The following is a 26,423-nucleotide window of genomic DNA, read 5'->3' as shown; positions in this document are numbered from 1 at the left end:
AGCACTCTCCAGGCAAAGCCAATGCTGCCGAACGATAGTGGGGAACCATTTGGGAACCCCAGGGTCAAGGAATCTACTGCAGGACTTCTCAGAGCCTTTGCTTGCCAATAGACGGGTATCGATTGTAGATTTCACTTCTCCTAAAAGAGCTTGTTTTCCCCCTGAGATGCTTTTCCCACAGGGCTCGGCATTTCTTCGGCAACCCCGTGTGCCTCCCTGGACTGGCTCCATCTGTCCAAGGCATATGCTGCTTTCCCGACTGTCTGCCCTCTGAGCCTGCAGGAGCCTGGTGCCCGTCTCCCACCCACCAACACACCCTTGAAGTCGTTGGGCTGGTCAAAGCGGAGCCGGATCTGGTCCCGGAAGCGGCGGCTGCTCTGGCACACGTTGGTGACGCCGAAGCAGAAGCAGGGCAGGCAGGAGGCGCTGTGCTCCAGGTAGAAGTGCCCATCAGGGCAGGGACCTGCGGGGCGGCACGGGAGTGGGCTACAGCCGGTCCCTGGAGAGCAAGCCCGGCTCCCGCCCCGTGCCCGGTGCCCGCCTGCCTTGGTGGGCCATACCCCGCTGCGGGATGAGCTCCAGGACGCCGTCGGGAATGCCGAACACCATGCCTCGGGCGTTCATGGCCTCGCAGGTGTAGGCGCCCTGGTCTGCCTCCTTCACGTCGTGGATGGTCAGCGTGCCGCGGCCGCCCTCACTGGTCACTGTCACCCTGGTGGGCCCCCCCCGAGACAAGAGGCAGGGTCGGGCCAGGACGGCTGGCCGCACCTCCCCTCCAGCCCCAGCCCCCTGCCGGGACCCAGAGCCACACCTCGGATGTGAGGGGATGTGGCCCCAGTTGAGTCTCCAGTTGATGATAGGGGTGGGGACGCCGATGGCCACGCAGGTGAAGGTCACTGTCTGGCCCCGGGAAGCCTGGATCAACTCCTGGGGAGGGGTCACCACCTGGGGAGGCACTGGGGGAAGAAGCGAGCAGGAGTGAGGGGTGGGAGGCACCAAGCGGGGAGGAGGAGGGGGCCGGGGTGGGGAGGCTTCGGGGAGGGGCCAGGGCCCAGAGCTCGCCCCCCAGCTCCCTGCTCACTGCAGCCGAACTCATCGCTGCGGTCCGGACAGTCGCTCTCCTCGTCGCAGTGGAAGCTGGCCGGGATGCAGGTGTTTGTGGACACGCAGCGGAACTTGGTGGGCCCACAGACATCCTCGGGGCGCTTGACAGCTGGGGACGGAGCCAGGCGGTGTGGGCAGTGGGCACTGCCCTCAGGGAGGACCCACCCCCACCCCACCAAGCCCTTGCCTACTTATGGCCCCCAGCCCAGGCTGCCCACCTTCCCTGGGTGTTCCTAGGATCACGCTCTCATCTTGCCTGCTTGACAACACAGGCCCCCTGACCAGGCCCAGACTCTGCCACCACGACACTGCCCACAATGCCGTGGTCCCCAGTCATCCGTCCAACACACTCCACCTGTATCCCCTGACACAGTCACACACGGCACAGCAGTCACGCGGCTCCTCCCACATCCAGCCACCAGAGACGCACAAGATCAAAGGCATGGCCCCGGGAGCCAGTGCCTTGGGACACCGGGTGCTACCTGGGCACTTCTGTCTACTGGAAAGGCCTTTAGCAAGGGCCTGCTGCAGCCCAGACCTCGCTGCCCCGTACCCCTCTAAGGGCCCAGGGGTGGCACCTGACCCGAGACAGCCGTCCATGGACTGATCAGAGGCCTGGAGCTGACCCGGGCCCAGGGTTGGGCCCCAGCTAGGCATCTCTAGTAGATGCTAACTGACTTTCTTCTTCAGGGACACGGAGCTTGAGACAGACACACAAGCACGGACAGACAGGGCAGAGGGGTGCAGGAGCAGAGGCCACCCGACCACAGAGGGGGAGCTCAGAGGAGGCCAGGAGGACCCACCTGCTGCTCCTCCCAAGACCCCACCAGCCTCTAGAGCCACTCCCCTTTCACACCCTCTGTTCTGCACTCGGTCAGCAAGGACTTGGCTTTCCTTGGACTGTTGCCCTGCAGAGGCCTCCGAGAAGCACTTTTCAACTAAAACCCTCAATTACTTCTCCCTCTCAAGGGACTGGGTTGTCAGGCAAGCTTGGAGTCACAGAGGGGTGACATAAAACTCTGCCAGTCTGCAGCACGACGCTGGCCCTCTCTCTCCAGGGTTTGCTGTGAAGCGGGGACCGCAGGGGAGGCAAGGAGGAGAGGCTGGACCCGTGGACATTCGGAATGTCAGCACACTCAGACTGTGACCCAGGATCACAGAGCAAGGCTTCCATTATCCTCAATCTGGGGCCTAAAAGGCCCCCGGCTTCGCCTCATACGATCAGACATGCAAGATGCTACCTGAGGTGGTCCCTGGCTCTCCAGGCTCACCCACTTAACTGTCAGGGTGTCTATCACACTGACTAGGCAGATGGGTGGGCAGTGGAGAGAAGGGTGGCTGGACAGATGAATGGGAGGCGAGAAAGATGTTGGCTCCATGAATGGCTAGTGGAATGGGGAGCTGGCAAGATGGATAACGCGTAGATGGATGATGGATGGACGGATGGAGAAGAGATGGATGGGAGGAACGATGCCGGACAGATGGATAGATGGACAGAGGGATTTATGATGGAATTTATGGTGCAGTGGAGAGGAGGAAGGACACTGGATGGACAGGTAGATGAGGGGTTTTGCAGCTCAGCAACGGATGAATAGACAGGTGGATGGTGGGTGGACAGATGGATGGGAGGAAGAAAGGATGTTGGACCGACAGACAGGTCATGGGTGGTTGAACGGTTACACGGATGAAAAGCTGCAGATGGAGGAACAAATAACGCAGAACCAGCTCTAGATGAAAAATCTGAGGCCCTTAAAGGGAAGGCTTTACCTCACACGTCCATCATCAAGGGACCCTGGTTTATCAAGCCTACTCAGCCACTCATTTGACCCCCACACAAGTATACATGACTAATAGTAACGAATAAATGGACACTGACCACCGGCTCTCTAGCCATGGTGCTCGCTGCAAAGGCCAGCTCAGCATCAGAGAGAGGGAGAGACCTCACAAGTCTGCCCCCAGGGCCTCCACCACTCAGCCAGGGGACGGCGCGCAGACCCGCCGGAGAGGGGTGGGGGCTCGGGGAGCGCGGCCAGCGGGGCGGACACTCACGGCAGTCGGCCTCGTCGGTGTGGTCCTCACAGTCAAAGTCGCCGTCGCAGCGCCAGAGTTTGAGGGCACAGTGCCCGTTTCCACAGGGGAACTCGTTGGGCTCACAGGGCGGGGTGGGGCCTGGGGGAGCACCCGGCCAGGGTTCAGCCAGAGGCCTCTGGGGCCTCTCCCCGGCCCCCACCACCGGACCCCCGCCCCGCGCCCCCGCCCGGCCCGCACCGCAGTCCGCTTCATCGCTGCCATCGGCGCAGTCCTCTTGCCCGTCGCACACGTAGTCTTTGGGGATGCAGTGCCCGCTGTGACACGTGGCCTCATGCGGCCCGCAGGGCACAGGCCTGCCTGGGCTGGGCAGTGCGGCCTGGGGGGCTGGGGTGGCTGGGCGCTGCTGGGAGGGGAGTGACTCTGGCTGGGCTGGCGGCGGTGCAGTGGCCCCCAGAGGGGGCGGCTGGGAGCTGAGCGTGGGCATCGGCTCCTCTGTGGACAGAGCCCGCTCAGTGTTGGCACACAGGGGCGGCTCCTCTCCCCTTGCCCCCTGCCCCGTCCCCAGGCCCCTGACCCTGTTACCACCCCTCCCGGGTCCCTGGCTACCTCCCGTCTTGCCTGCAGCAAACTCTCTTGGCAGCCCCCTCCCAGGCTGACATGGAGGCCACTGAGTGCCCACACAGCCCCTCACCACAATCGAGCTCATCAGACATGTCCCTGCAGTCAGGCCTCCGGTCACAGCGGTACTCCAGGGCCACACACTCGTTATAGCGGTGGCAGGCGAATTCCGCCTCGGTGCAGGCTCTGGGGACCTGGGGCACTGTGGGGAGCAGGGGGGGCCGTCAGAGAGGCAGGTGGGACGTTGGTGGACGATGTCAGGGGGACACAGGCACTGCAGAGCTGGGACAGGGTTCTGGGGCTCCGTGTCAGGCCCGATGGTTTCTGGCTCAGCAAGGGCCCAGAGCACGCATGGTGGACGCATCACGGCACACGTGGGATGCAGGCTCTGTGGCAGCGGCCTCACCCATTCCCCCGTGCGGGCCCCACACGCAGCTGGCACGCCACGCCATGCAACCACTGGAGCACACGTGGGCAGGCCACAGCCAGGCCTAGCGAGGATGGAGAGGAAGGGGAGGAGGGGCGGCCGGTGCGCTGTGCCCGGCCGCCACGCCCTCACCCTGCCTTGCCCTCCATCCATTAGCTTCTCTAGTGCCCCGGCTTGGCCTGGGTCTGGCTTTACATGCTCACCTGGTGTCACTGCGGCCGCCACAGCGGCCGGGGGGGGCGGGGGTGTCTGTGCTGGAAAGGAAGGTGTCATAAGTAGCCGTCCCGCCTGGGAGCTGGGGGCTTGCAGGGCTGAGCCAGCCCCATCCTACCCTCCCTAGCCAGAAGGACTCATTAAAAAGTGGGAGGAAGAGGACTAGGTCTCCAGGCATCTTGATCTGGGCCTGGGGATGCCAAGGAACAAACTTGATCTGTGGGCACATTAATTCAGGTGTGATGTGCAGAACAAGGGAGGTGACTGTTTCACCATGTTTTTTTCTGATGGGGTCACACCATGGTAAGGGTGGACTTTGTTCAGTTCTGGGTTCCACTTAGTCGGGGAGGAGGGTGACATGTCCCAGAGAGAGGACTGAGATGCAGACTGGGATGGGAACTCCCAGCCTGTGAGGAATGAACCGGGACTGTTTGGCTCAGAGAAGAAAACACTCCTGGAGTTGGAACGTGAGTCAGAGGGTGCAATGAAAAGAAAGCTGGGCCCCACGGAAGGTTCAAAGGTACAAGCTGTGCATCTAACAGCTGTGTGCCTGGGGCCAGTTTCCTGTGATCTCTGAGTTGCGCTTCTCACAGGTTCTGTCAAGACCAGCACAAACACAGAGTTTGGTTTGCATCCTGGCTTTTGCACTCTCTGTGTATGTGGATTTGGAGCAACCATTTTTCCCTCACTGGGCCTCAGGGCCCTTGTCTCGAAAACAGGAGAAATAATATCTACATCATAGGAATTACTGTGAAGTCTGAATGGGAGTGGCGTGCATACAGTCAGGGCTCAGCAAGTAATTGTTGGTGATTAAACAGAAAAGTATCTTGGACCTGAAAGCACTGTGTGAAGAAAGGAATTTACTACTTATTGTCAAGGTAGAGAGGTTAATAGAGAGAAAAGCAGAAACCGGGCCTCATGGGTACCGGCTGGAGGGAATGGATGTTGCTCAACCCAAGATAAGATTGCAAGATTGATGGGGAAGACTCATGAGCTGGTGAGCTCCCCATCGCTACCAGCATGAAAGGCCAAACTAGGAGGGCCCATGGTGGGGACACTGAAGGGAGGGAGGGGGCGCACATGAGTCTGAGAACCCGGAGGGGTCGCCCCTGGCTCCAGGATGGGCTCACCTGTGCCCAGACGTCGGAACTGGAATCCCTGGGGAGAGGTGACGTAGGAGGCGATGGAGCCGCTGGAGATGACACCGTGCAGCACCTCCTGAATCTGAGCCCCATCAGCATTCCCTTCTGAGCCCACATCCAGCTCCACAAAGACCCAGCCGTCCAGCTCTCTGGGGGTGGATGTGGGGTAGGGCAGAAGAGGGAGGAAGACGCTTGTGATCTCAACTCCTGCCCCGGGGCCCCTGCCTGATGCTCAGGCCTGATTTCAACTCTCCCCCCGGCTCCTGGACAGCCTGCACCCCACATGGGGCAAATGAAGGTCCAAACTGCCCCTCCACTAGTCTTCGAATTTCCACCCAGAGTGGGGCCGCCCCTTGGGCCCCTCCTGCTGCCCACCTGCCCCCGGGGCTCCTCCCCGTCCCTGTCCGCCCCACACCAGCTCCCCCTCCCCCAGGGCCCCTCTCACTTGATGAACACCACGCTGACAACCTGGTCTCCAGGGATCTTCAGGTACTCTGACTCCAGCTGGAGAGGGACATGGCGCCATCAGCCTCCGGACCCTTCACCCCACCTTCAGTCCTGCCCCACCACACTCGGGGAGCCCCCCTCAAAGCCCCTTCACCTCACCGTGTCTACCACAGCCTCTGACACCTCTCGGAACTCCTCGGAGCCTGCGTCCTCCAGCTGAGGGCTATAGTCGATGGAGTGAGTGAAATTTACCAGTGCTCGGAAATAAACTGCAAAAAGGAGTTGGGGGGGTGGCGTCACTATGAGGGCCCCAGACCAGCAGAATGGGGGCCTCAGGCAGCTGGGCCAGTGGGTGGAGATGGGAAGATGGTCCCTGGAAGCCTCCAGCTGAGGCCGACACCTGTGTGCCCATAGCTGTGCCCAGCAGGACTGCCCAGGGCTCAAAACCCAGGCCTCGCACTTGAGCGAAGGGCTTAACTAACAGGGAAAATGGCCCAATCCAGATCCCAAGTGATGGTGCAGAAGAGGAGGCCTCCCCTGGCTCAGAGGAAGGCTGGGTGACAAGGGGGACGCTCCAGAGGAGATGGCCTGGCAGAGAAATATTTTTTCCTTTGGTTGCACCACACTCCTTGTGGGATATTAGTTCCCAAACTAGGGATCAAACCAGGTCCTCAGAAGTGAGAGTGCTGAATCCTAACCACCGGGCCGCCGGGGAATTCCCGCCACCCCCATCCCCTTGCTTTTTGTTGGTACAGAAATTACTTGAAAGTGACCGTGACAAGTTTCTCCTCCTCCCACCCCCAACTCACGCCAGTGCCTACTCATCCTTCAGGGCTTAGTTCAGCCATCACCTCCTCCAAGAAGACTGCCTGAACTGCCTTCCTTTCCCAACCCTGGCTGATAGAGACCTCTCCTCCGGGGTCCTCCATCCACTTGGTTTCTCCCATCAGCGTACCTTCTACCCGCAAAGTGGCATAGCTCCTCCACGGTTACAAGGGCCTACAGAGCACCATCATAGAGACTGTGGGTTCTGAGGTCAGCCACATCTCAGGCACGGGCCTCACCTCTCTGAACTTCTGTTTCCTTTTTGGTCATATGCAGATATTAATTACATTTACCGCACCGGGTTGCAGTGGGGAATAAATGACAGCGTGCTGACAAGGCCACCTCCCCGGGTGCGAAGATGCAGCCCCGGGCAAGGAGCAGGTACCAGGGAATCAGAAGGTGCCGTCATCTTTCTCTCTACTGCTAGACAATAAATGTGATGGGGGCAACCTCAGATCTCACTTACCCCGGTACCCCCAGTGCCTGGCACACTGTAGGCCTAATATGTGATGGCCGAATAAATTCACAGATTAGTGTGAGCATACACTTACGCCTACTGTTTACTGAGCAACTGCTGTATACATTTAGTGTGCATTAAATCTCATCATGTTCAAGAGTCCATGACAGAAGTTTTAAATATGAGTTGTAAATGGAGCATACATGTGTATACACACACACACACGCCTGGCACATAGTAGGGGCAATATAACCTGAACTATTACTAAAGGAGAGGCAGCATAGCTTAGCGCTTAAAAGCTCAGTCTCTGAGCAAAATTGCCACTTCTATGAAAATAACTGAAAACTGCCCTGTGGCCTTGAGAAAGTTACTTAATGTCTCTGAGCCTCGGCTTCCTCATCTATAAAACACAGACAAGAGTAGTGTCCACCCCAGAGGGCTGTTGTGAGGATAAAATAAGATGAGGAATAGAAAATGCTTATAACAGCATCTGGCACACACTAGGGGCAGCAAGGGTTAGCTGGATTATCTCTGGTCTTTAAGACAAACCAAAGGAATGGACTTGGTTTTATTTCTTCCCATCTGAGAGAGGCATTCGTGGCTTCATCGGATCTATATTGAAGGTCTTTAATAAGCTAGGCCAATACTTTGGCCACCTGATGTGAAGAGCTGACTCCTTTGAAAAGACTGTGATGCTGGGAAAGATTGAAGGCGGGAGGAGAAGGGGACGACAGAGGATGAGATGGCTGGATGGCATCACCGACTCAATGGACATGAGTTTGAGCAAGCTCCGGGAGTTGGTGATGGACAGGGAGGCCTGGCATGCTGCAGTCCATGGGGTCACAGAGTCAGACATGACTGAGCGACTGGACTGAACTGAATAAGCTAGGCATGTTCTAGGGGTAGGGGATATAGCAGTGAACTTCATACGCGACGATTTCTGTCCCCACGGAGATCACTTTGGAGGGGGAGAAGAAAGGAAATAAAACACATGGGCGAGGAATATCTGGACTGTGGGGGGAAGAAAAAAATGAGGGTGGGGGGAGCGGGCGCGCTGGGGTAGGGTAGGGCTGCTCCTCTCCGAGAGCGGCCAGCAAGGCCTCCCCTCCCAGGGGCATGCTCAGAGGCAGAGAGCGAGGGCCGGGGGGTGGCTGGGAGAAGAGGATTCCAGGCGGGAGGAACTGCAGCTGCGGAGCCCCTGAGGCAGAAGGGGGAGCAGGGAAGCGACAGATGACCCGCAGGCGGGCGGCAGAGCTGGGCCCGTCCCCCTGCCCCTTCAGTCTGCCTCTCAGGCCCCCGGGGTGCGCACCCCAACTCCGCACCAGGACCCCCCCAACCTCGGTGGCTCACTGAGCAAGCCCCCAGGGAATGGGGATGGCAGCCACGAGACAGCAAGTGTGGCCGGGGTGCCCGCAAGGGAGGGTGCCCGTGAGGGCGCGCTGGACCACAGGGCTGGGCTGGGCAGGGCTGCCGGGGGCCGGGCGGGCGGGGTCCTGTGGGCTGGAGCGTGAGGGCCGTGAGCTCGGCCACAGAGGCCTCTTGTGAGCTGGCACAGAGGCCCATTGAGAGTCCCCACCCCAGCCTCTGGCCTCCGCCCCACGGCCCAGAGCGGGCCGAGGAAGCCAGGCCTCTGCCCAGGAATGTGCCCACTGTCGGGGTGAGGGGGGGGTGGGTCGGGAAGGGGCCGGGCTCCACAAAAGCCCCTTTCTCCCAGGGCCTGGGAAGGGCACGGACCCTCCAGCCTGCCCCCGCCCCCGCCTCCTCCCAGACTGGGGGCAAGGTCGGGGTGAGCGCCCTCCCTGGCGCAGGTAGCAGAGGGCCTGGGGGCACAAGGTGAGGCTGTGAATGCTTCAGGAACAGACTACCCGGGCCAAGGGGGCTGCTGAGGGGTGGCCCGGGGTGGGAGTGCTCTCCGGGGCTGGGGGGTCCTGCCCTGGACAGCTGTCTCCGTGCTGGCCCTCATCTCACCCCATCTGGACAGCTCAGCTCAAGCCTGGAGGGACGGGAGGCCCAGAGCAGCCTGGCACCCTGGGTGGGGGTGGGGACCACCCCCAGGGCCTGGAGCCGCCCACCCCACTTACTCTGGATACCCAGTTCCTGCTCAACAGAATTTCCTCCCTGCATACTTTGGCTCCGGATTGCCAGGCTAGTTCTTCGGGGTCCCCTGGGTGGGCTCGGGATTGGCCAGGCCCGAAGTGGATCCATGTCATCTCCAGACTCTAGGGCCTTCGCCCCAAGGGGTCATTGTACCCACCCTGCCTAACAGGCACCCCAGGGTAGAACACCAGGGCCTCGGCCCGCTAAGCTGTGAGCTTAGATCATGCGCCCGGATGGGGAAGGGGTAGGGGAGCAGGTGGGGCCCACTGGGGCAGGGGTGGCGGGCGAGCCTGGCCCCAGACTCTGCAGGGAGGCGCGGGGTCTCGAGTGGGACAAAGGGCAGGCTGGGGAGGAAAAGAGGACCCAGAAGAAAGGAGGGAGCGGACGAAATGGGAGAGAGGCTGGCAGGCGGAGGGGGGGAGGAAGGAAGCGAGTCCCCGCGGCCAGAGGAGACCCCTGGTCATCGTGGGAGGGGGTCCCCGGGCGGAGGGGGGCGGTCCCCGGGACCTGCAGAGCGGAGCAGCAGAGAAGGAGGTGAGGAGGGGGCAGAGACACAGGGAGGTGGAGAGACCAAAGGGAGAGACAGAGGCGGAGACATAAAACAGAAGGGGTGAAGCAGACAGAGAGAAATGGAGTCGGAGATGCGACCGATACAGAGACACTATCGGTACAGAGATGCAGAGAGAGCGCGGTGGGGAGAAGCAGAGAAAAGATGAGCCGAAGGCGGAACGGAGGGAGGGAAAGACGGAGGCATGGACGCGGAGATGGGGTGTCCAACAGACAGAGGGAGGAAAGGTTGGAGAGAGGGGACCAGGCGCGGATGAGACAGACACACAGACCGAGGGAAGGAGACAGCCCAAGGCAGGGCAGGCAGACGCAGGAGACACGCAGACAGGCTGTCGCAGGACGGACAAGAGTCAGAGAGACACAGAGGCCGTCGGTAGACGGGACGCAATGGGGTGAGGGAGCTGGGCGGGGTCCCAAGGTGGGGGAAGGCAGAGCCAGAGGCTGGCCGGGACGGGTAGGCATTCAGGGCTTGAGGGGTACGGGGCTGGGACAGAGCTGAGGAGAGCCACGCCCCTGCCCGAGGGACGAGGAGAGGGAGGAGGCATCTCAGATGCTCCGCCCTCTGGGCGTGGCTCAGTTTATGGTCAGGACCGCCCTCGCTTACCGGAGGGAGGGAACTGCCCTTGGGCAAGGCTGAAGCAGGCCCACGGACCCTGGGAGTCAGGGAGACTTATCTGCGGCGTCTGGGGCTAAGATTCAGCCCAGCTGCCTGGACCTGCCTCAAGGGCAGCGGGCTGGAGCCAACGTTGGGGCCTGGAGGGCCTAAGTCCCCACACCTTCCCGTATATGAGCCCCACTCACCAGGAGAGGCTCCTGCCCTGCCCCTGGGCCCTCCCCATTGCCTCCTCTCGCTCGCCCTGCCCCCACCTCTGCCTTCTCCCACTCTCTCAGGTGAGCAGGAGGGCTAGCAAGGCCCACTCAGAGCAGCCTCGTGGGACGGGGTCCTGGATGTTTCTGAAGGGACAGGGTGGACGGGACCACGGTGCCAGCAGGCAGCCTTGGCAGGAGGCAGCTCCAGGGATGTGTCAGCATGGGTCATTCTAGGGATGCCTTGTGTGCCTGGGACCCATCTGACACCCACACCCCGGCCCCACCCAGATCCCAGCAGCTGTAGCCCTGCAGAGACAGACATGGGGAGCAGCTTCAGACAGGGTCTGAGTTCCAGGTGCTGGGAGGCCATGGGCAGGACCACACCACCTAGGGGGCAACCCTCCAGTTTGTACTGGCCCAGTGAGGATGCCCCACCCTCCAGCACTGGGTGGCCCCGAGGCACGGGCAGAAAGGAAGCAACCCCACCACCCCAGAATCATCCCAACCCGCTGGGATGGGCAGCGCTGGGGACGCGGCGGGGCCGCCCAGTGGTGCCTCCGAGCTGAGCTCCGTCCTTGGCCCCGATCACCCTGTGCCCAGGTACTCCCGGAGAAGGCAGCAGGAACCATAGGGTATCCCTGGGTCTTGTCCCGGCTCATTCCTTCTCTGCCCAGAATGCCAGGGTGGGAGAAAACAGAGACTCTGAGCCCCCTCCACACGCTGGGCCAGCCCCTGCTCTGGCTGTGCATGTGGGGTGCTGGCAGAGTGGGCAGCTGACCGAGGCCTGATTCTTTCCCCCCTAGGAAGCCAGCCCTCTTTCCCCTCAACCCAGGAACCCCAGCCTCCCAGCAGGTGACCTGACCTAAGTCAGGTTCCCTTCCAGGCCCGGCTCTCGGCCTATCCGAATGCCTGAGCTACAGAGCCCCTCGGTCCACCCATCCCTGCTCCGCTCTGCATCGGTCATCCCAAGGAGGCCTCTGGGGAAGGACTCCACAGCTGAGCCACCCTGGGAGGTGAGATTCTGGCTTTGGATGCTGAGCGGCTGACAGTCCCATCGGAACTGGGCATTTCCCAACACAGGCAGGCAGAGAACCCGGACACCCCCAACCCCGTAGGGACCGGCCAGTCAAGGCACACAGCTGTCACTTGGTGGGGAGGAGACCGTCCCCATGGCAGCTGCAAGGAGGCCTCAAGGCCCTCAGCCCAGGAGATGGAGCCTCTGGGGCTGGGATTCCCCAGGGGGCAGGCTGGGCCCTGTGTGCTGTCCCCAGATACCTACCCATCTGGAAGTCCCCGCTGCCCAGGTCGCCGCTGCCCACACCGTCTACAAGCAGAAGAAAGACTTTTTCAGCAACAACTAATCTTCGTTGAGTACCTACTGGGTGTCAGGCGCTGCTCTGGGCACCCAGTACACGGTGGGGAAGATCATGAAAACATAGCTGTTGGGACTTCCCTGGTGGTCCAGGGGTTAAGATTGGGTGCTTCTAATGCAGGGAACTCAGGTTTGATCCCTGGGCGGGGAACTGAGATCCCACAGGCCACGCGGCTCAGCATAAAAAGCGAAAGTGAAAGTCGCTCACTCGTGTCTGATACTTTGTGACCCCATGGCCAGAATACTGGAGTGGGGAGCCTTTCCCTTCTCCAGGGGAATCTTCCCAACCCAGGGATTGAAACCAGGTCTCCGGCATTGCAGGCGGATTCTTTACCAGCTGAGCCACCAGGGAAGCCCGACATGAAATAAAACACAGCTGTAGTCTCCCCTCCACACCTAGGCAGGGCTGCCTGTAAAAACTGTAGGAAGCCTCCATTAGGGACGGTGTGGTCCAGGCTGGATGGAGTGGGCGGGGCCAAGTCAGTCCTGCCTCTAGGTGAGGATGGGAGGAAGCAGAGTAGGGGGCTCTCAGGGGCCATAATCACCCTCTACTGTGCATTGCCCCCCACCTTCCCCTTAAGTCTAGTTCATCCTGGGCTGTGCGGAGAAGCAGCCACCAGCCTGGGGTCACACAGGTGTCAGTGAGGGGTCCTGGGCTCACTGGGACCAGGGCTCAGGATGCACACAGCTCTTAGCCCATTTCTTTTTTTCCTAAGTTTTTTTTTTTTTAATTGAAGTATAGCTGCTATACAATATTATACAGTTTACAGGTATACAATACAGTGATTCACAATTTTTTTTGGGGGGGGGTTGGTGCGTATGCTGCAAGATCTCAGTTCCCTGACCAGGGATTGAACCCAGGCCCTGGCAGTAAAAGCGCCTAACCACTGAACCGCTGGGGAATTCCTTTAATTCACAAGTTTTAAAGGTTATACTCCACTTACAGTTCTTATAAGACATCAGCTATATCTCATGTGGTACAGTATGTCCTTGTAGCTTACTTTATATCTAATAGTTCACACCTTTTATTCTCCTACCCTTATATTGCCCCCCCCCTCCCCACACCCACTGGTGACCACTAGTTCGTTCTCCACATCTGTGAGTCTGTTTCTTTATTGCTATATACACTAGTTGTATTTTTTAGACTCCACATACAAGTGATATCATATGGTATCTGTCTTTCTCCAACTGACTTATTCCACTTAGCACAATGCCCTCCAACTCCATCCATATTGCCATAAAGGGCAAAAATTCATTCTTTTTTAATGGCTAAATAGTATTCCATTGCCTATATGTACCATATCTTCTTCATCCAGGCATCTGCTGACGGACACTTAGGTTGCTTCCCTATCTTTCTTAGTCCATCTCTAGAGGGGCCACCTTGGGCAAGTATCTTGGGGCCTCTTTCAGGACCACTGGGAAGCGCCCAAACTCCACCCTGACCCCCTCCACCCCCGGCCACCAGAACGGCCTGCTCACCTCCAGAGGCCTCATCAGCCAGGAAGTCCTCGTCATCAGAAAGGTCTGAGTAGCTCCAGCCAGCCCGGCCGGCTGTGACTGTTTCTGCATCTTCCGGCAGGGACAAGCCATCGTACGCCCTCAGCCCGTGGGTCACCTGTGGGATACCGCACAGACAACTGTGTCAAACTCTCCAATTCCTGCCAAGCCTGGGGCCCCTCTTCTCAAAGGGGGACCCAGAGTTCCACCCCAAGGCCCTCCAGTGGTCAAGTCAGATGTGGTTTGGCAAAGACAGTCAGACTGAGGCTATACCACTGTTTTTGACTCAGTTTCCCCAAATCTCATTAGCCACTGAATAAATCCTCAAATAAACAAATAGTAAACTTATACTTTTTTTCCTTTCTTTCTTTCTTTTGTGCCCATACTGCGTGGCTTGAAGGATCCTAGCTCCTCAGATCAGATCAGATCAGTCGCTCAGTTGTGTCTGACTCTTTGCAACCCCATGAATTGCAGCACATCAGGCCTCCCTGTCCATCACAAACTCCCGGAGTTCACTCAGACTCACGTCCATCGAGTCAGTGATGCCATCCAGCCATCTCATCCTCTGTCGTCCCCTTCTCCTCTTGCCCCCAATCCCTCCCAGCATCAGCGTCTTTTCCAATGAGTCAACTCTTCGCATGAGGTGGCCAAAGGACTGGAGTTTCAGCTTTAGCATCATTCCTTCCAAAGAAATCCAGGGCTGATCTCCTTCAGAATGGACTGGTTGGATCTCCTTGCAGTCCAAGGGATTCTCAAGAGTCTTCTCCAACACCACAGTTCAAAAGCATCAATTCTTCGGCGCTCAGCCTTCTTCACAGTCCAACTCTCACATCCATACATGACCACAGGAAAAACCATAGCCTTGACTAGACGGACCTTTGTTGGCAAAGTAATGTCTCTGCTTTTGAATATGCTATCTAGGTTGGTCATAACTTTCCTTCCAAGGAGTAAGCGTCTTTTAATTTCATGGCTGCAGTCACCACCTGCAGTGATTTTGGAGCCCAGAAAAATAAAGTCTGACACTGTTTCCACTGTTTCCCCATCTATTTCCCATGAAGTGATGGGACCAGATGCCATGATCTTCGTTTTCTGAATATTGAGCTTCAAGCCAACTTTTTCACTCTCCACTTTCACTTCATCAAGAGGCTTTTGAGTTCCTCTTCACTTTCTGCCATAAGGGTGGTGTCATCTGCATATCTGAGGTTATTGATATTTCTCCCGGCAATCTTGATTCCAGCTTGTGCTTCTTCCAGCCCAGCGTTTCTCATGATGTACTCTGCATATAAGTTAAATAAGCAGGGTGACAATATACAGCCTTGACGTACACCTTTTCCTATTTGGAAACAGTCTGTTGTTCCATGTCCAGTTCTAACTGTTGCTTCCTGACCTGCATACAAATTTCTCAAGAGGCAGATCAGGTGGTCTGGTATTCCCATCTCTTTCAGAATTTTCCACAGTTTATTATGATCCGCACAGTCAAAGGCTTTGGCATAGTCAATAAAGCAGAAATAGATGTTTTTCTGGAACTCTCTTGCTTTTTCCATGATCCAGCAGATGTTGGCAATTTGATCTCTGGTTCCTCTGCCTTTTCTAAAACCAGCTTGAACATCAGGAAGTTCATGATTCACATATTGCTGAAGCCTAGCTTGGAGAATTTTGAGCATTACTTTACTAGCGTGTGAGATGAGTGCAATTGTGCGGTAGTTTGAGCATTCTTTGGCATTGCCTTTCTTTGGGATTGGAATGAAAACTGACCTTTTCCAGTCCTGTGGCCACTGCTGAGTTTTCCAAATTTGCTGGCATATTGAGTGCAGCACTTTCACAGCATCATCTTTCAGGATGTGAAATAGCTCAACTGGAATTCTATCACCTCCACTAGCTTTGTTCGTAGTGATGCTTTCTAAGGCCCACTTGACTTCACATTCCAGGATGTCTGGCTCTAGGTCAGTGATCACACCATCGTGATTATCTGGGTCGTGAAGATCTTTTTTGTACAGTTCTTCTGTGTATTCTTGCCATCTCTTCTTAATATCTTCTGCTTCTGTTAGGTCCATACCATTTCTGTCCTTTATCGAGCCCATCTTGGCATGAAATGTTCCTTTGGTATCTCTGATTTTCTTGAAGAGATCCCTAGTCTTTCCCATTCTGTTGTTTTCCTCTATTTCTTTGCATTGATCGCTGAGGAAGGCTTTCTTATCTCTTCTTGCTAGTCTTTGGAACTCTGCATTCAGATGTTTATATCTTTCCTTTTCTCCTTTGCTTTTTGCTTCTCTTCTTTTCACAGCTATGTGTAAGGCCTCCCCAGACAGCCATTTTGCTTTTTTGCATTTCTTTTCCATGGGGATGGTCTTGATCCCTGTCTCCTGTACAATGTCACGAACCTCATTCCATAGTTCATCAGGCACTCTATCAGATCTAGGCCCTTAAATCTATTTCTCACTTCCACTGTTTAATCATAAGGGATTTGATTTAGGTCATACCTGAATGGTCTAGTGGTTTTCCCTACTTTCTTCAATTTAAGTCTGAATTTGGGAATAAGGAGTTCATGATCTGAGCCACAGTCGGCTCCTGGTCTTGTTTTTGCTGACTGTATAGAGCTTCTCCATCTTTGGCTGCAAAGAATATAATCAATCTGATTTCGGTGTTGACCATCTGGTGATGTCCATGTATAGAGTCTTCTCTTGTGTTGTTGGAAGAGGGTGTTTGTTATGATCAGTGCATTTTCTTGGCAAAACTCTATTAGTCTTTGCCCTGCTTCAGAACCAGGGATCAAACCTGAGCCCCCTGCAGTGGACGCACAGAGTCCTAACCACTGGACTACCAGGGAAGTCCTGACAATATACTTAAAACCACTTCGGTAAGTGACAACTCCTCTTCCCCCGGGAGAAGGCAAGTGATATCCAGGACATGAGTTAAGGGGCCAGGAGGCACAGGCAGGTAGAGGCTGACCATGGCCGGTGCAGACGAGGGGTGTGGGCGAGTGACGGGGCAGCCAGGGTTCAGCACGAATGGGAGACAGAAGCAGAGATGGAGGGGGGAGTCAACTGAAGCTGTGGTCTCCAACAGCGCCTCTCCCCCCATACCCCCGCCCCAGCCATCTGAGCTTCTTGTCTCTGCCTCAGCCTGGCCTCCGAGTCTCCAGGCCACAGGGGACACATTCCAGCCACGTTGGAGATCAGCTCTGGCACTCGTGGCCACATTGACCGGCTCATCTCTGCGCCCAGGGGCGGGAGTGGAGCCCAGCAGCTGGGCTGAAAGGGGGGCAGGTCACCATGGTGTCAACTCCACTTGACCTCGGGTGGCGCTGAGCCCAGCACGAGCTGCAGCTTGGTTCAAAACAGGGGCGGCTTGGACCCCACACCCCGCAGGCCGGTGCAGAAGGGCCCCAGCAGCCGTGACCCCTGTTTCTCAGGGGTGGGTGTGGGCAGTGAAGGCCTCTTTCCCCTTAGACAATATCATGTGTATGTGTATGTGCACACTCAGTTCTCAGTTGTGTCTGACCCTTTGCAACCCCATGGACTATATAGCCCACCAGGCTCGTCTGTGCGTGGAAATTTCCAGGCAAGAATACTGGAGTGGGTAGCCATTCCCTTCTCCAGCAGATCTTCCTGACCCAGGGATCAAACCCACATTTCCTGCATTGGCAAGTGGATTCTTTACCACTACACCACCTGAGAAGCCCCTAGAGCAGACTGAGGCATTTCCAAAGGAGTTTTACAAGATAACGGAGAGGAAAACAAACCAAGCGGAGCTAAGGGAACCGCAGTGTCTCCAAGCACAAGAGTGCACGGGTCCACACGTCCAGTTCCAGATGGCCTGGCACAAGTGTCTTGGCCTCAGCCCTATCTGGGGAGCCCAGCCTGGCCAGAAGGAAATAGGCTCCCTTGTAAAAACCAAACCCAGCCCTCACTGGCTAGACAAGGAGAGACACCCAAGGAGAAGGAAAAAACCAGTCAGTCCCTCTCCTTCACACCGACCACGTCCCTGGAGCCTCTGGCCTTTTCTCACGCTGGTCCCTCTGCTGGAATGCCCTTCCTCCTTTTGTTTATCTGGCTAACTCCCATCCATCCTCCGAAACTCAGCTGAACACCGCCACCTCCTCTGACTACTCAGTCGCAAACCAGAACACGTTCCGATAGGCCTGGAAAGAGGGATGAATCTCAAATACTTTGTGCTGAGCGAAAGAAGGCAGACAGAGAAAACGCCATCCTGTATGATTCCACTTCCACGAAACTCGGGGGAGATAAGTCTAATCTATAATAACAAGAAGATCGGCGGTTGCCTGGGACCAGGAGTGGGGTGGGGCCGGCTGGGAAGGGACACAGGAAACCTTTTGGGGTAACGGTCCCCTGGGTATATAATCAATACATCTCATTCCCATTACTGACCTGTACACTTAAAATGCGTATGTTTTATTGCATGTACTTTATACCCCAATAAAGATGACTCAAAAGAAACCCTCTTCTGGGAGGAGTAGTTATGACTCCTCTGGCCCCAGGCTGGGTTCTGGAGCGTCTGGGGCTCCCCGTGGAATGGCTGTGTCTGCACTGGAACGACGGCACCCTGAGAGCGGGGACTGTGAGGAGCTCCTCTGCCTTCTCAGCACCGCACGGTCGCTGAGTGCGTGAATGCATGGACAACAGTGTCATCACCTACTCGCTCCAGCTGCTTCCTGAGCATGGCTTCGCTCTGAAGGCGCCCCTCAGCCCCGGCAGTCTGCATGTATCCCCCTCCTTGGGTCGCCTTTGTTTTGCCAGTGCTACCAAGCCTTGGGGAAGGCCTGCACTGCCCATCTATCCCTTGCTATAGTCTTAAGCCCCTTCCCCTCACAATCCATGGGCAAATTCCTCCTCCTGTTCCTTCTCTCCCCTCCCTCTCCCTGTGGTCCAATGCCCATTCCTGCCCTGGGTGGCCAGTGGACTTCTGGGCCATACCCATGAGGTCTGCATCCAGGAATAAGCTTTAGAACCTCCAGGAGCTGGTGAGAAATAGATTCCTGGGCTCTTCCTCAGATACACTGAGTCATCTCCCCACCCCAGGTGGGAGGATTAATGTCATGCCTGCTCAGGCATTCTGACACTCACTGGTTAAGAACCACAAGACCAGTCCAACATCAGAGGTTCTCCCTTCTCTCCTGGCTAGGGGTAGAGAGCAATGTTCCCTACCCCTTGGGTGGGTCCTACGCAGGCCCTGATTGGCCTAAAGGGAGAGTGAGGCTAGGGCTGGGGCAGGGGCACTGACTGGGCAGAGGAGGCTAGCGGGCAGGATCCTCCCCAGCTGGGGAGGACTCTCCTTGTGTCACTGCCAGCCCTCCCCCTCCCACATGCAAACAAGGCCATGGATGGCATACCTGGGGCACAGAGAGTCCTGGCACCCCATAGATACCAGGCCACTGTCTGGAAAAGAAAACCCTGGTGGTAAGCAAGGTCCAGGGCTTTTTTGCAGGGAAGGAGAGGCCACTGGGGCTTGGGACTGGACAGGAAATAGCAACACGAGATTCATCTTGGAAAAAATGTTGGGAACACACATCTGCAGTGAGAGGGGAGAATCCAGAGCATGTCGGGCCCTGGACTGGAGCCCCTCCACCCCAGGGAACCTGGGGAATGGGCTCGTCGCATGCCAGCTTGCCCCGCTTGCAGCGCCTACCCCACAGTCTAAGGCTTTGGGGTCAGATAAGGGCCTGCAGCAAGGGACAAGCCAGCAAGAGCAGAGACTTTACTTGCAAAAAGCTGAAGATCAAGAGGTTTTAGCAGCTGTATTTCACATCTGGAAAGGGAGATGCCGCCAGACCGGAAAGAAGCTTCCAGAAAGAGACCCAGAGTCTGAGACTTGATCATTGAAAGGAATTTGGATTCAGACCTGGAAAGTCTGGAGTCTATGTGGGGAATAAAAAGAACCAACATTCATTGAGCGCTTCCTACACGACAGGCACTCTAAGGATTCTGTAGGTGTTAACCCAGGTTAGGGGTCAGGTAGCCCCGCTGTAAAGATGGGGACATGTGAGCAGAGTCAGGAATGTGGGAAGAACTGGGATTTGAACCCTGGTGGTCTGGCTCCAACATCTAAGCCCTTACCACTGTGCCACACCACCTCTGCAGCCAAGGCTGGGGAGGGAGTGAACCCACCGAAGTCACTGAGAGTCACTCCCACAAAGCCTCTCAACCACACTGCAAGTCACAGTTTACAGAGCATTTCCTTGGCCGCAGAGTCACTTGACCCTGACAGTGACCCCGAGAGGGATGAACTGGTGTGAATGGCCCCCACTGGCTGGCAGGCTTAGACCCAGGACCTCGGAACGCCCTACCCCAGCCCCTGCTTCCCAGGAAAGGAGGTGGGGCTGCAGCTGGGCCTCCAGGCCGGCCGTGAGGGCAGAAGCAGCGGGCAGAGCCAAGAGGTTGGCCGGCCTCCATCCCCAACGGGACCAGCTCCCAGGGACGCCTGAACCGGCAGTGGCCTGGACGCATACAGTGGGTGCTTAAGGTCCCAACAAGGGCCGCCAGTGGCTGCAAGGTCACAGGCAGAAATAGAGCCCAGGTTTCCTGCCCCTGAGCCTGTCTCCGGCTGGAGGGAGCCCTGCTTCCTCCCAGAGGAACCCAGCACTTCAGGCGGGCATTGCAGCCGGATGGCGGGGCCTGAGAGGAGGGGTCCAGAGGACAGACCTGGGACCGAGAGGAAGGAGTCAAGCAGAGAGGGGGATTTTCCAGACTCTGCAGACGAGGGGAAGGTGTGGGGGGGGGGGTAGCTGACTCATACTGGCCAAGGACTATTCTGGAGGGCTGAGAACAATTTCACAGGGTGGAGGTGTGGGCAAGGTGCACCCCACAATGGCCAGGCACTCGCTGAACACAGGCAGGGTGAGACCAGACAGGTGGTGCATCAAACAGGCAGAAGACTTCTGGGAGACCACCACCCCCAGAGGCAGGCCCCCCTGTGCGGATGCGGTTACACGTGGAGCTCCAGGTTCAAGTCCTGCAAAGGCCCTGGGGGACCGGGGACAAAGGCTGGGCCTTCCTCTCCTGGCCTGTGTGGGGATGCCAACCAAGGGAGGGAGCCAAGGATGTCTGGGAAGGGTGTGGGAGTGGAAGGTCAAGCCATGGCAGAGGGGCACCGAAGGCAGAGATTTGCGGCACCAGGGGAGGTCCTGATACAGATAGAGGATGTAAGGTGTGGGGGTTTTAAAAAGGAGTTTTTGAGTGAGGATTACAGGATCTCGCAGAGGTCACATGTATAGAAGAAGAGTTTCTGGTGCTGCTAAAATCCAAGCAGTAGGAAGCTGGTGGGACGGTGAAGAGATGACAGTAAGAACGGTCATTGTCCACTGAGGGCTTTCTTGATGTTAGGCCTTGTCCTAAACGCTGCCTGTACCACCTCAGTTAATCTTCACAGCAACCCAGGGTTTGAGGGGGGGGGCCGGTGGCTGGCATTACGGGGCTCCTATCCCGCATCTGCGATAAGAGAAATCCAAGGAGCTCTGACACCCAAGAGTGGGATTATTTTTCTTTTTTAATAAGTTTGTAGCAAGCTCTTTTGGTGTCGAGTCCTGACCTAAATCGACATGCAGCTATGAAGAGCTTATTCACTCCACCAGGGTGAACACTCACAGGTTCTGCTGCAGCAATAGCCATGTGTTTGAGTATGGGGTATTGCCCCAAACTCTACTGAGGATGTCACATCCCAGCCGAACCACTCTACGTTACCGTTCTCGAGTTCAGAGACTTCTGAATTCCAAGACATGGCTGACCTCGTGGGTCTTGATTAAGAGACTGTGAACTTGCAACTGTTGTTTCCATTTTGCAGATGAGGAAACTGAGGCTCAGAGAGGGTCATCTGTGTAAACGGGATCAAGCAAGTAAGGCCCTCTGCCTGGTACCTTGTATACAGTAAGTGCTCAATAAGCAATAGAATTAGCATCATGCAGGGGGTACAGGGTAGAGGTGAAGAGCTGAGAGGTGATGGGGGATGCACAGGAGTGTGGGATGTGGGCTCAGGCGCAGGGTCACTTTCAGGTCCAGGGTGAAGGGAGGCCTCTGGTTCCTCTGCCCAGGCCCTGCGCTGCCAGCTGGGCAGAGCCTGGCTGAGCAGGAAGCTTGCTCTGAGGGTTCAAGTTGGCTGCTTGTTCTGAGGCTGACTCTGGGAGGACTGGTTGGGGGGAACTTCTCCAGCGACATTCCTCACAGGAATGGGCAGCCAGCCCACCTCCCACCCCCTCTCTCCGTGGTCCAGACCTGGGGCTGAGCCCTCCACCACCCCCCACAGCTGGGCAGGAAGGTCTGAGCACCACAGTCCGCAGGGAGGCTGCAGCCGCCCAGGGCAAGGCTCCAGGCATCTGGGCTGGAGTGAGCTCACTCCATCAAAATCCAGAGACAGCGGAGGGGTGGGGGACAAACGAGCCACCGCCTGCCCACCTGCCTTCTGCCAGCACAGATTCTGTCCCCTCCCCCATCTACAGCGGAGGGACCAGCAGATGCTGTCCCCCAAGCCCCCCGAATCTCCAGCGAGGGCCCCGAACTCAGACAAGTTCCCCCTCCCACTCCGCTATGATGCGGGCTCCCCGGGAACCCCATCACACAAGCACCACCCCCACATACACACTCTGCTACAACCCCGGCCCCGGACGCAGGGGCCAAGGTGCCATGCCCCACCCCCTGGCCACCGGGTACCCTGTCCCCGGGCAGCAGACGGCAAAAGGGAAGGAATCTGTCAGGGCAGCAGTTTGTTGTGTAAACTGCCAGGGGCGGGAGGGCCCGACACAAAGGCCAAAAGGCCTTTAATCCCCTGGCAGGCTGAGAGGGGCGCCGGGCCGGAAAGGAGGTGGCCGCAGCCTCCTCGGGCATGCCTGCACCGCCCGTGCCACGCAGGAGCCCTGCCAGCTTCCCACACTCGGGCTCCCAAGGCAGCAGGACGTTCGCCAGCCAGGTGGCCAGGAAGAACACCGATGCGCCAAGTGAGGAGAGTGGTCTCCACTCATCAAGTGCTTTCCTGTACAGGAGCTGAGGGAAGGTTGATGCAAGGCTTATCGCACACAAACCCACAGCCTCATAAGCACGATGTGGGCGGCTCCCCCACTTCAATAAGGAAAGAGACTCAGAGAGGTGAAGTCACTTGCCCAGAGTCACACAGCTCAGGCAACAGAAATCCAGCTTGAAAGTTGGGCCCCTGTGCTAGCTCAGAGGCACAGCTGCCAGCAGGCCTTTCCCTCTGACCCCTGCCCTCTGTACCACGGTGGCCTGGAACCTAGAAAGGCAGCATTCCAGCCAGAGCCCCAGAGGAGCACTGGGGCCCGGTCAGGGCCTCCAACAGAGGCCAGGGGAGGGGAAGCTGGTGCCTGGGGCTTCTCATTCCAGCCCTGCCCCCAACTCGCAGCGTGGCCTTGCACGAGCCGTTTGACACCCTTCCCGTTTAGCAAACCGCAGCCATCTCAGTGAGTGTGGACGAATGTCTCGATCACCGGTGCATCTTCAAACCAGACAACACAGAGGAGGTGTCCAGTTAACATCTGCTGGTTGAGTGGCATGGTGAATGGATGAATGAATGAATGGGCAACCTTGCCCAACAAGCCTGAGGGAGGAATTAGCCCATCTGACAAAAGAGAGCAAAGTTCAGAGAGAGAGAGTGAGGGGACTTCCCTGGTGGTCCGGTGGTAAAGAATCCACCTTCCAGGGCCGGGGGTGAGGGTTTGATCCCTGGTCAGGAAGCTAAGATCCCAAATGCCTGGTGACCGTAAAGACAGAAACACAAAAAAGAAGCCATATTGTAACAAATTCCATAAAGACTTTAAAAATGGTCCACATCCAAAAAACAAGCGAAAAAGGGAAAGCAAGGACTTGCCCGAGAAGACACAGCTAGCATGTGCCAGGATGCTCACTGGGCTTCATATTTCCCCCTTGGTAAAACTGAGGCCTAACACCTCACCCCAAAGGAAGGAGCAGGACTGAGTCTCACACCCTGAAATCCATCCTAGGACACGTTGCCCTTGGGTGACAAGCCCTCCAGGTCTCAGTTCTATCTGTGATAAAAATGGGAGCGAGAACCTGCTTTGCTTCTCTCCTTCCAGGGCTGCTGAGGGGACACAAGCAGAAGGAGGGGTGACCTGCTTTGGGAAGTGTGGCCGAAGGCCCCGTATCTGTCTGGCCCTTTTCCAAGTGGACCTGACCTGGGCTCTGCCTTGAAGGCCCCTGTAGAGTAGCTGGGGTGGGCGCCCAAAAGGACCTGAGACTGCCATAGCTGAACAAGAACATTCTATCCCTGAGTTTCAGAGAGAGGCGACCGGTGGGGTGGAGAGGGTGGGCACCCCCAACTCCAGGCCACCTCGGTCACTTTCTAGCTGGGTGGCCTCAGGTTCCTCCTCTGCTTAAAAAAAAAAAAAGAAGAATCATCCATCAGACCTGCCTCCTAAGGTTCAATTCAAGTCACTCTGACCTCTACCTGCTGAGCACCGACTAGGTGCTGGCCCTGAGGAGAACAGGAGGAAGCAGATGGTCACGGAGCTCTGTGTTCCTAGGGGAACACAGACCATCAAACTGAGTGATAACAACACAGTGAGAGGAGGCCTCTGCAGAGGAAGGAAGGGGGCTGGGGAGAGTCCAGAGGAGGGTCCCCCACTTAGCAAGGCTGGTGGGGTGGGGCGGAAGCTGGGGCGGGGCGGGGGGGTGGAACTGGGGAGGGTTTCCCAGGGGAAATGACAGCTCAGCTGGGTTTGAAGGTGATCGTGCCTAAGCAGGATGGAGAAGGGACACGGCGTGCACCAGGCGGAAGAAAGGTAGGCTGAGGGCCGGGAAGACGTCTGGTGCAGTGGGACACGGTGAGCCGGGCGGCGGAGGACCCTGGAGACCAGCCTGAGGGTGGGCTTTTCCACTCAAAGAGCAGCGCTCCACGTGTGCTGCTGTCCTGGGGCAGGTCACGGAGCCTAATTCTCCCGGTCCCCCCCGGAGTCCCCACTCTCTCCTCCTGCTCCTCCACCCCGAGCCCACTTTCCTCCTGGTGCTGAGCGCGCTCCCCGTCATTTACAAGGAGGCAGCTGGAAGCTACCGGAAACGTCCCTGCCCCACCGAGTGCCAGGTGGGGCCAGAGCCGTGGGAGTGGCCAAGCGGGAGCAGCTTCCGGGCTGGGCGGCCCAGCAAGAAGGTCCCCGGGGGCTGAATGTCATCCACCAAGCTTCTGCTGCTGCCAACAGCGCCTGTGCTGTCCACGTGCCTGCCTGCTGCCCACGGCCCAGCTCAGTCCTCAGATTCCCTGGCTCCTGGGTGGCCCTGCTGCCATGGAACACTGAGCATCTGTGGGTCTCCAAAGCCACACCAAGCGGGCCGGGCGTGCCCATGCCTTCCGGGGTCACGACCCACAGACTTCATGAATGGAGTTCGTAGCACAGTTCCAGACCTATGAAAGCATGGGGGAAGTGCTGCACGCACTTTTGATGAAATGAGATGCCACTAATAAACGACGAACCTGAACCGACTAGGTTGGGCCTTTCCACGGCTCTTGACTCATCAAAAGTGAGAGAAAGTGAAAGTGTTAGCCACTGGGTTGTGTTTGACTCTTTGCAACTCCATAGACTGTGTAGCCCACCAGGCTCCTCTGTCCTTGGGATTTCCCAGGCAAGAATACTGGAGAGGGCTGCCTTCCTTCTCCAAGGGATGTTCTCGACCCAAGGATCAAACCTGGGTCTCCTGCACTCCAGGCAGATCCTTTACCATCTGAGACACCATGGAAGCCCAAGAATTGGGGGGCGGGGGGAAGCCCTGATTATGGCCAACCAGGTCCTGCGTGATCCACCCACACACACACGTATACTTATACACATCTCTGCACCTCACCTCCTACTGGGCCCTCCCCACTCTCTGCTACATCTGTCTCAGCAGTTCTCAGAGGCACCAAGCACCCTCCTACCTCAGGGCCTTGGCATTTGCTATGTCCCCTGCCTGGGACACCATGCTCAGGTGTATACCCTCCTCTTCCTCTGGTTTTGCTCAAACGTCACCTTTAGAGAGCCCCACCCTGACTACACCCCAGGTCCAGAATCCATCACAGTCGGCTGTCACTGCCTACACTGCTTCAGAGCACCTCACCACCTCAACTGTACATACATGTATATGTTTACCATCTGTACCCCCCAACGGAACATCAATCAGCTCCATGAAGGCAGGGACACTGTCCATTTTGTTCACTGCTGAATCCCCAGCCCCTAAAAGTGCCCGGCATACGATAGATGCTCAATAATTCTGTTAAATTAATGAATGAATGGGATTTACAAATCAAGAGGCAGGCTCAGAAAGGTGACTTGCCCATGGCCATAGAGTTGGAAGAGCCAAGACTTTGAAGGCAGGCCCCTGGTTCCAGAGCGGGAACTCTGTTCCATCTGAGCCCTCCTCCTGCCGTCTCTGACGCCCGGAGCTTTCCAGCCAGGAGGCCCATCTCTGGGGGGACAAGAAGCTGCCCATGGTCACCAGGGAGAGACCTGCCCGCTGCCCAGACCAGCATCCCAGGGAATGGGCGGCAGGTCTCAGAGGGAAGCAGGCCCACAGCTCCGGCTCCAGGGCCTTGCGCAAGGCAGCCAGGGAGCCAGGCCTCGGTGACTCCATTCCTGCTTGCTCCCGTGGGCATCGGCAACAGGAAAAAACAGGCTGGAACAGGAGCCCAACAGCTGCGGCCAGAAAGGCCTGCTCCCCCCACCCCTAGCGCTTTCCTCATCTGTTTCCTGGAAGGGGGAACATGTTGGGGGGTGGGGGGTGGGCAGGCAGGGCCGAGCCCAGGGTTGAAGACAGGCCTGTGTGCAACAGAGCTGGAAATAAGAGGAAGGGCCCCTTCCTTCTGAAGGAC

The 26,423-nt window shown here is 57.2% G+C and overlaps 1 protein-coding gene across 6 annotated transcripts in view; it reads right to left on the bottom strand.

Annotated features, from left to right (window-relative positions):
• The window catches only part of HSPG2 (heparan sulfate proteoglycan 2), a 108,384-nt gene that overhangs the window by 55,903 nt on the left and 26,058 nt on the right, over positions 1 to 26,423 (bottom strand). For 3 of the 6 annotated variants that reach the window (XM_055574218.1, XM_055574219.1, XM_055574220.1), the window contains exons 2-14: positions 13,590 to 13,725; positions 12,018 to 12,062; positions 6,142 to 6,251; positions 5,981 to 6,039; positions 5,524 to 5,684; positions 4,384 to 4,434; positions 3,827 to 3,955; positions 3,373 to 3,627; positions 3,154 to 3,273; positions 1,082 to 1,213; positions 812 to 956; positions 561 to 712; positions 317 to 463 (exon numbers count right to left, since the gene is read on the bottom strand). In XM_055574218.1, the coding sequence (XP_055430193.1) occupies positions 317 to 463; positions 561 to 712; positions 812 to 956; positions 1,082 to 1,213; positions 3,154 to 3,273; positions 3,373 to 3,627; positions 3,827 to 3,955; positions 4,384 to 4,434; positions 5,524 to 5,684; positions 5,981 to 6,039; positions 6,142 to 6,251; positions 12,018 to 12,062; positions 13,590 to 13,725 (1,642 nt within the window). The remainder of the gene's footprint in view (positions 1 to 316; positions 464 to 560; positions 713 to 811; positions 957 to 1,081; positions 1,214 to 3,153; positions 3,274 to 3,372; positions 3,628 to 3,826; positions 3,956 to 4,383; positions 4,435 to 5,523; positions 5,685 to 5,980; positions 6,040 to 6,141; positions 6,252 to 12,017; positions 12,063 to 13,589; positions 13,726 to 26,423) is intronic. The other 3 variants (XM_055574221.1, XM_055574222.1, XM_055574223.1) reach the window with 1 other exon arrangement.

The sequence above is a fragment of the Bubalus kerabau genome, chromosome 3 (assembly GCF_029407905.1).
Source record: "Bubalus kerabau isolate K-KA32 ecotype Philippines breed swamp buffalo chromosome 3, PCC_UOA_SB_1v2, whole genome shotgun sequence".
NCBI lineage: Eukaryota > Metazoa > Chordata > Mammalia > Artiodactyla > Bovidae > Bubalus > Bubalus kerabau.
The sequence above is the reverse complement of the archived record's forward strand: the minus strand, read 5'-3'. Positions and strand labels throughout refer to the sequence as shown.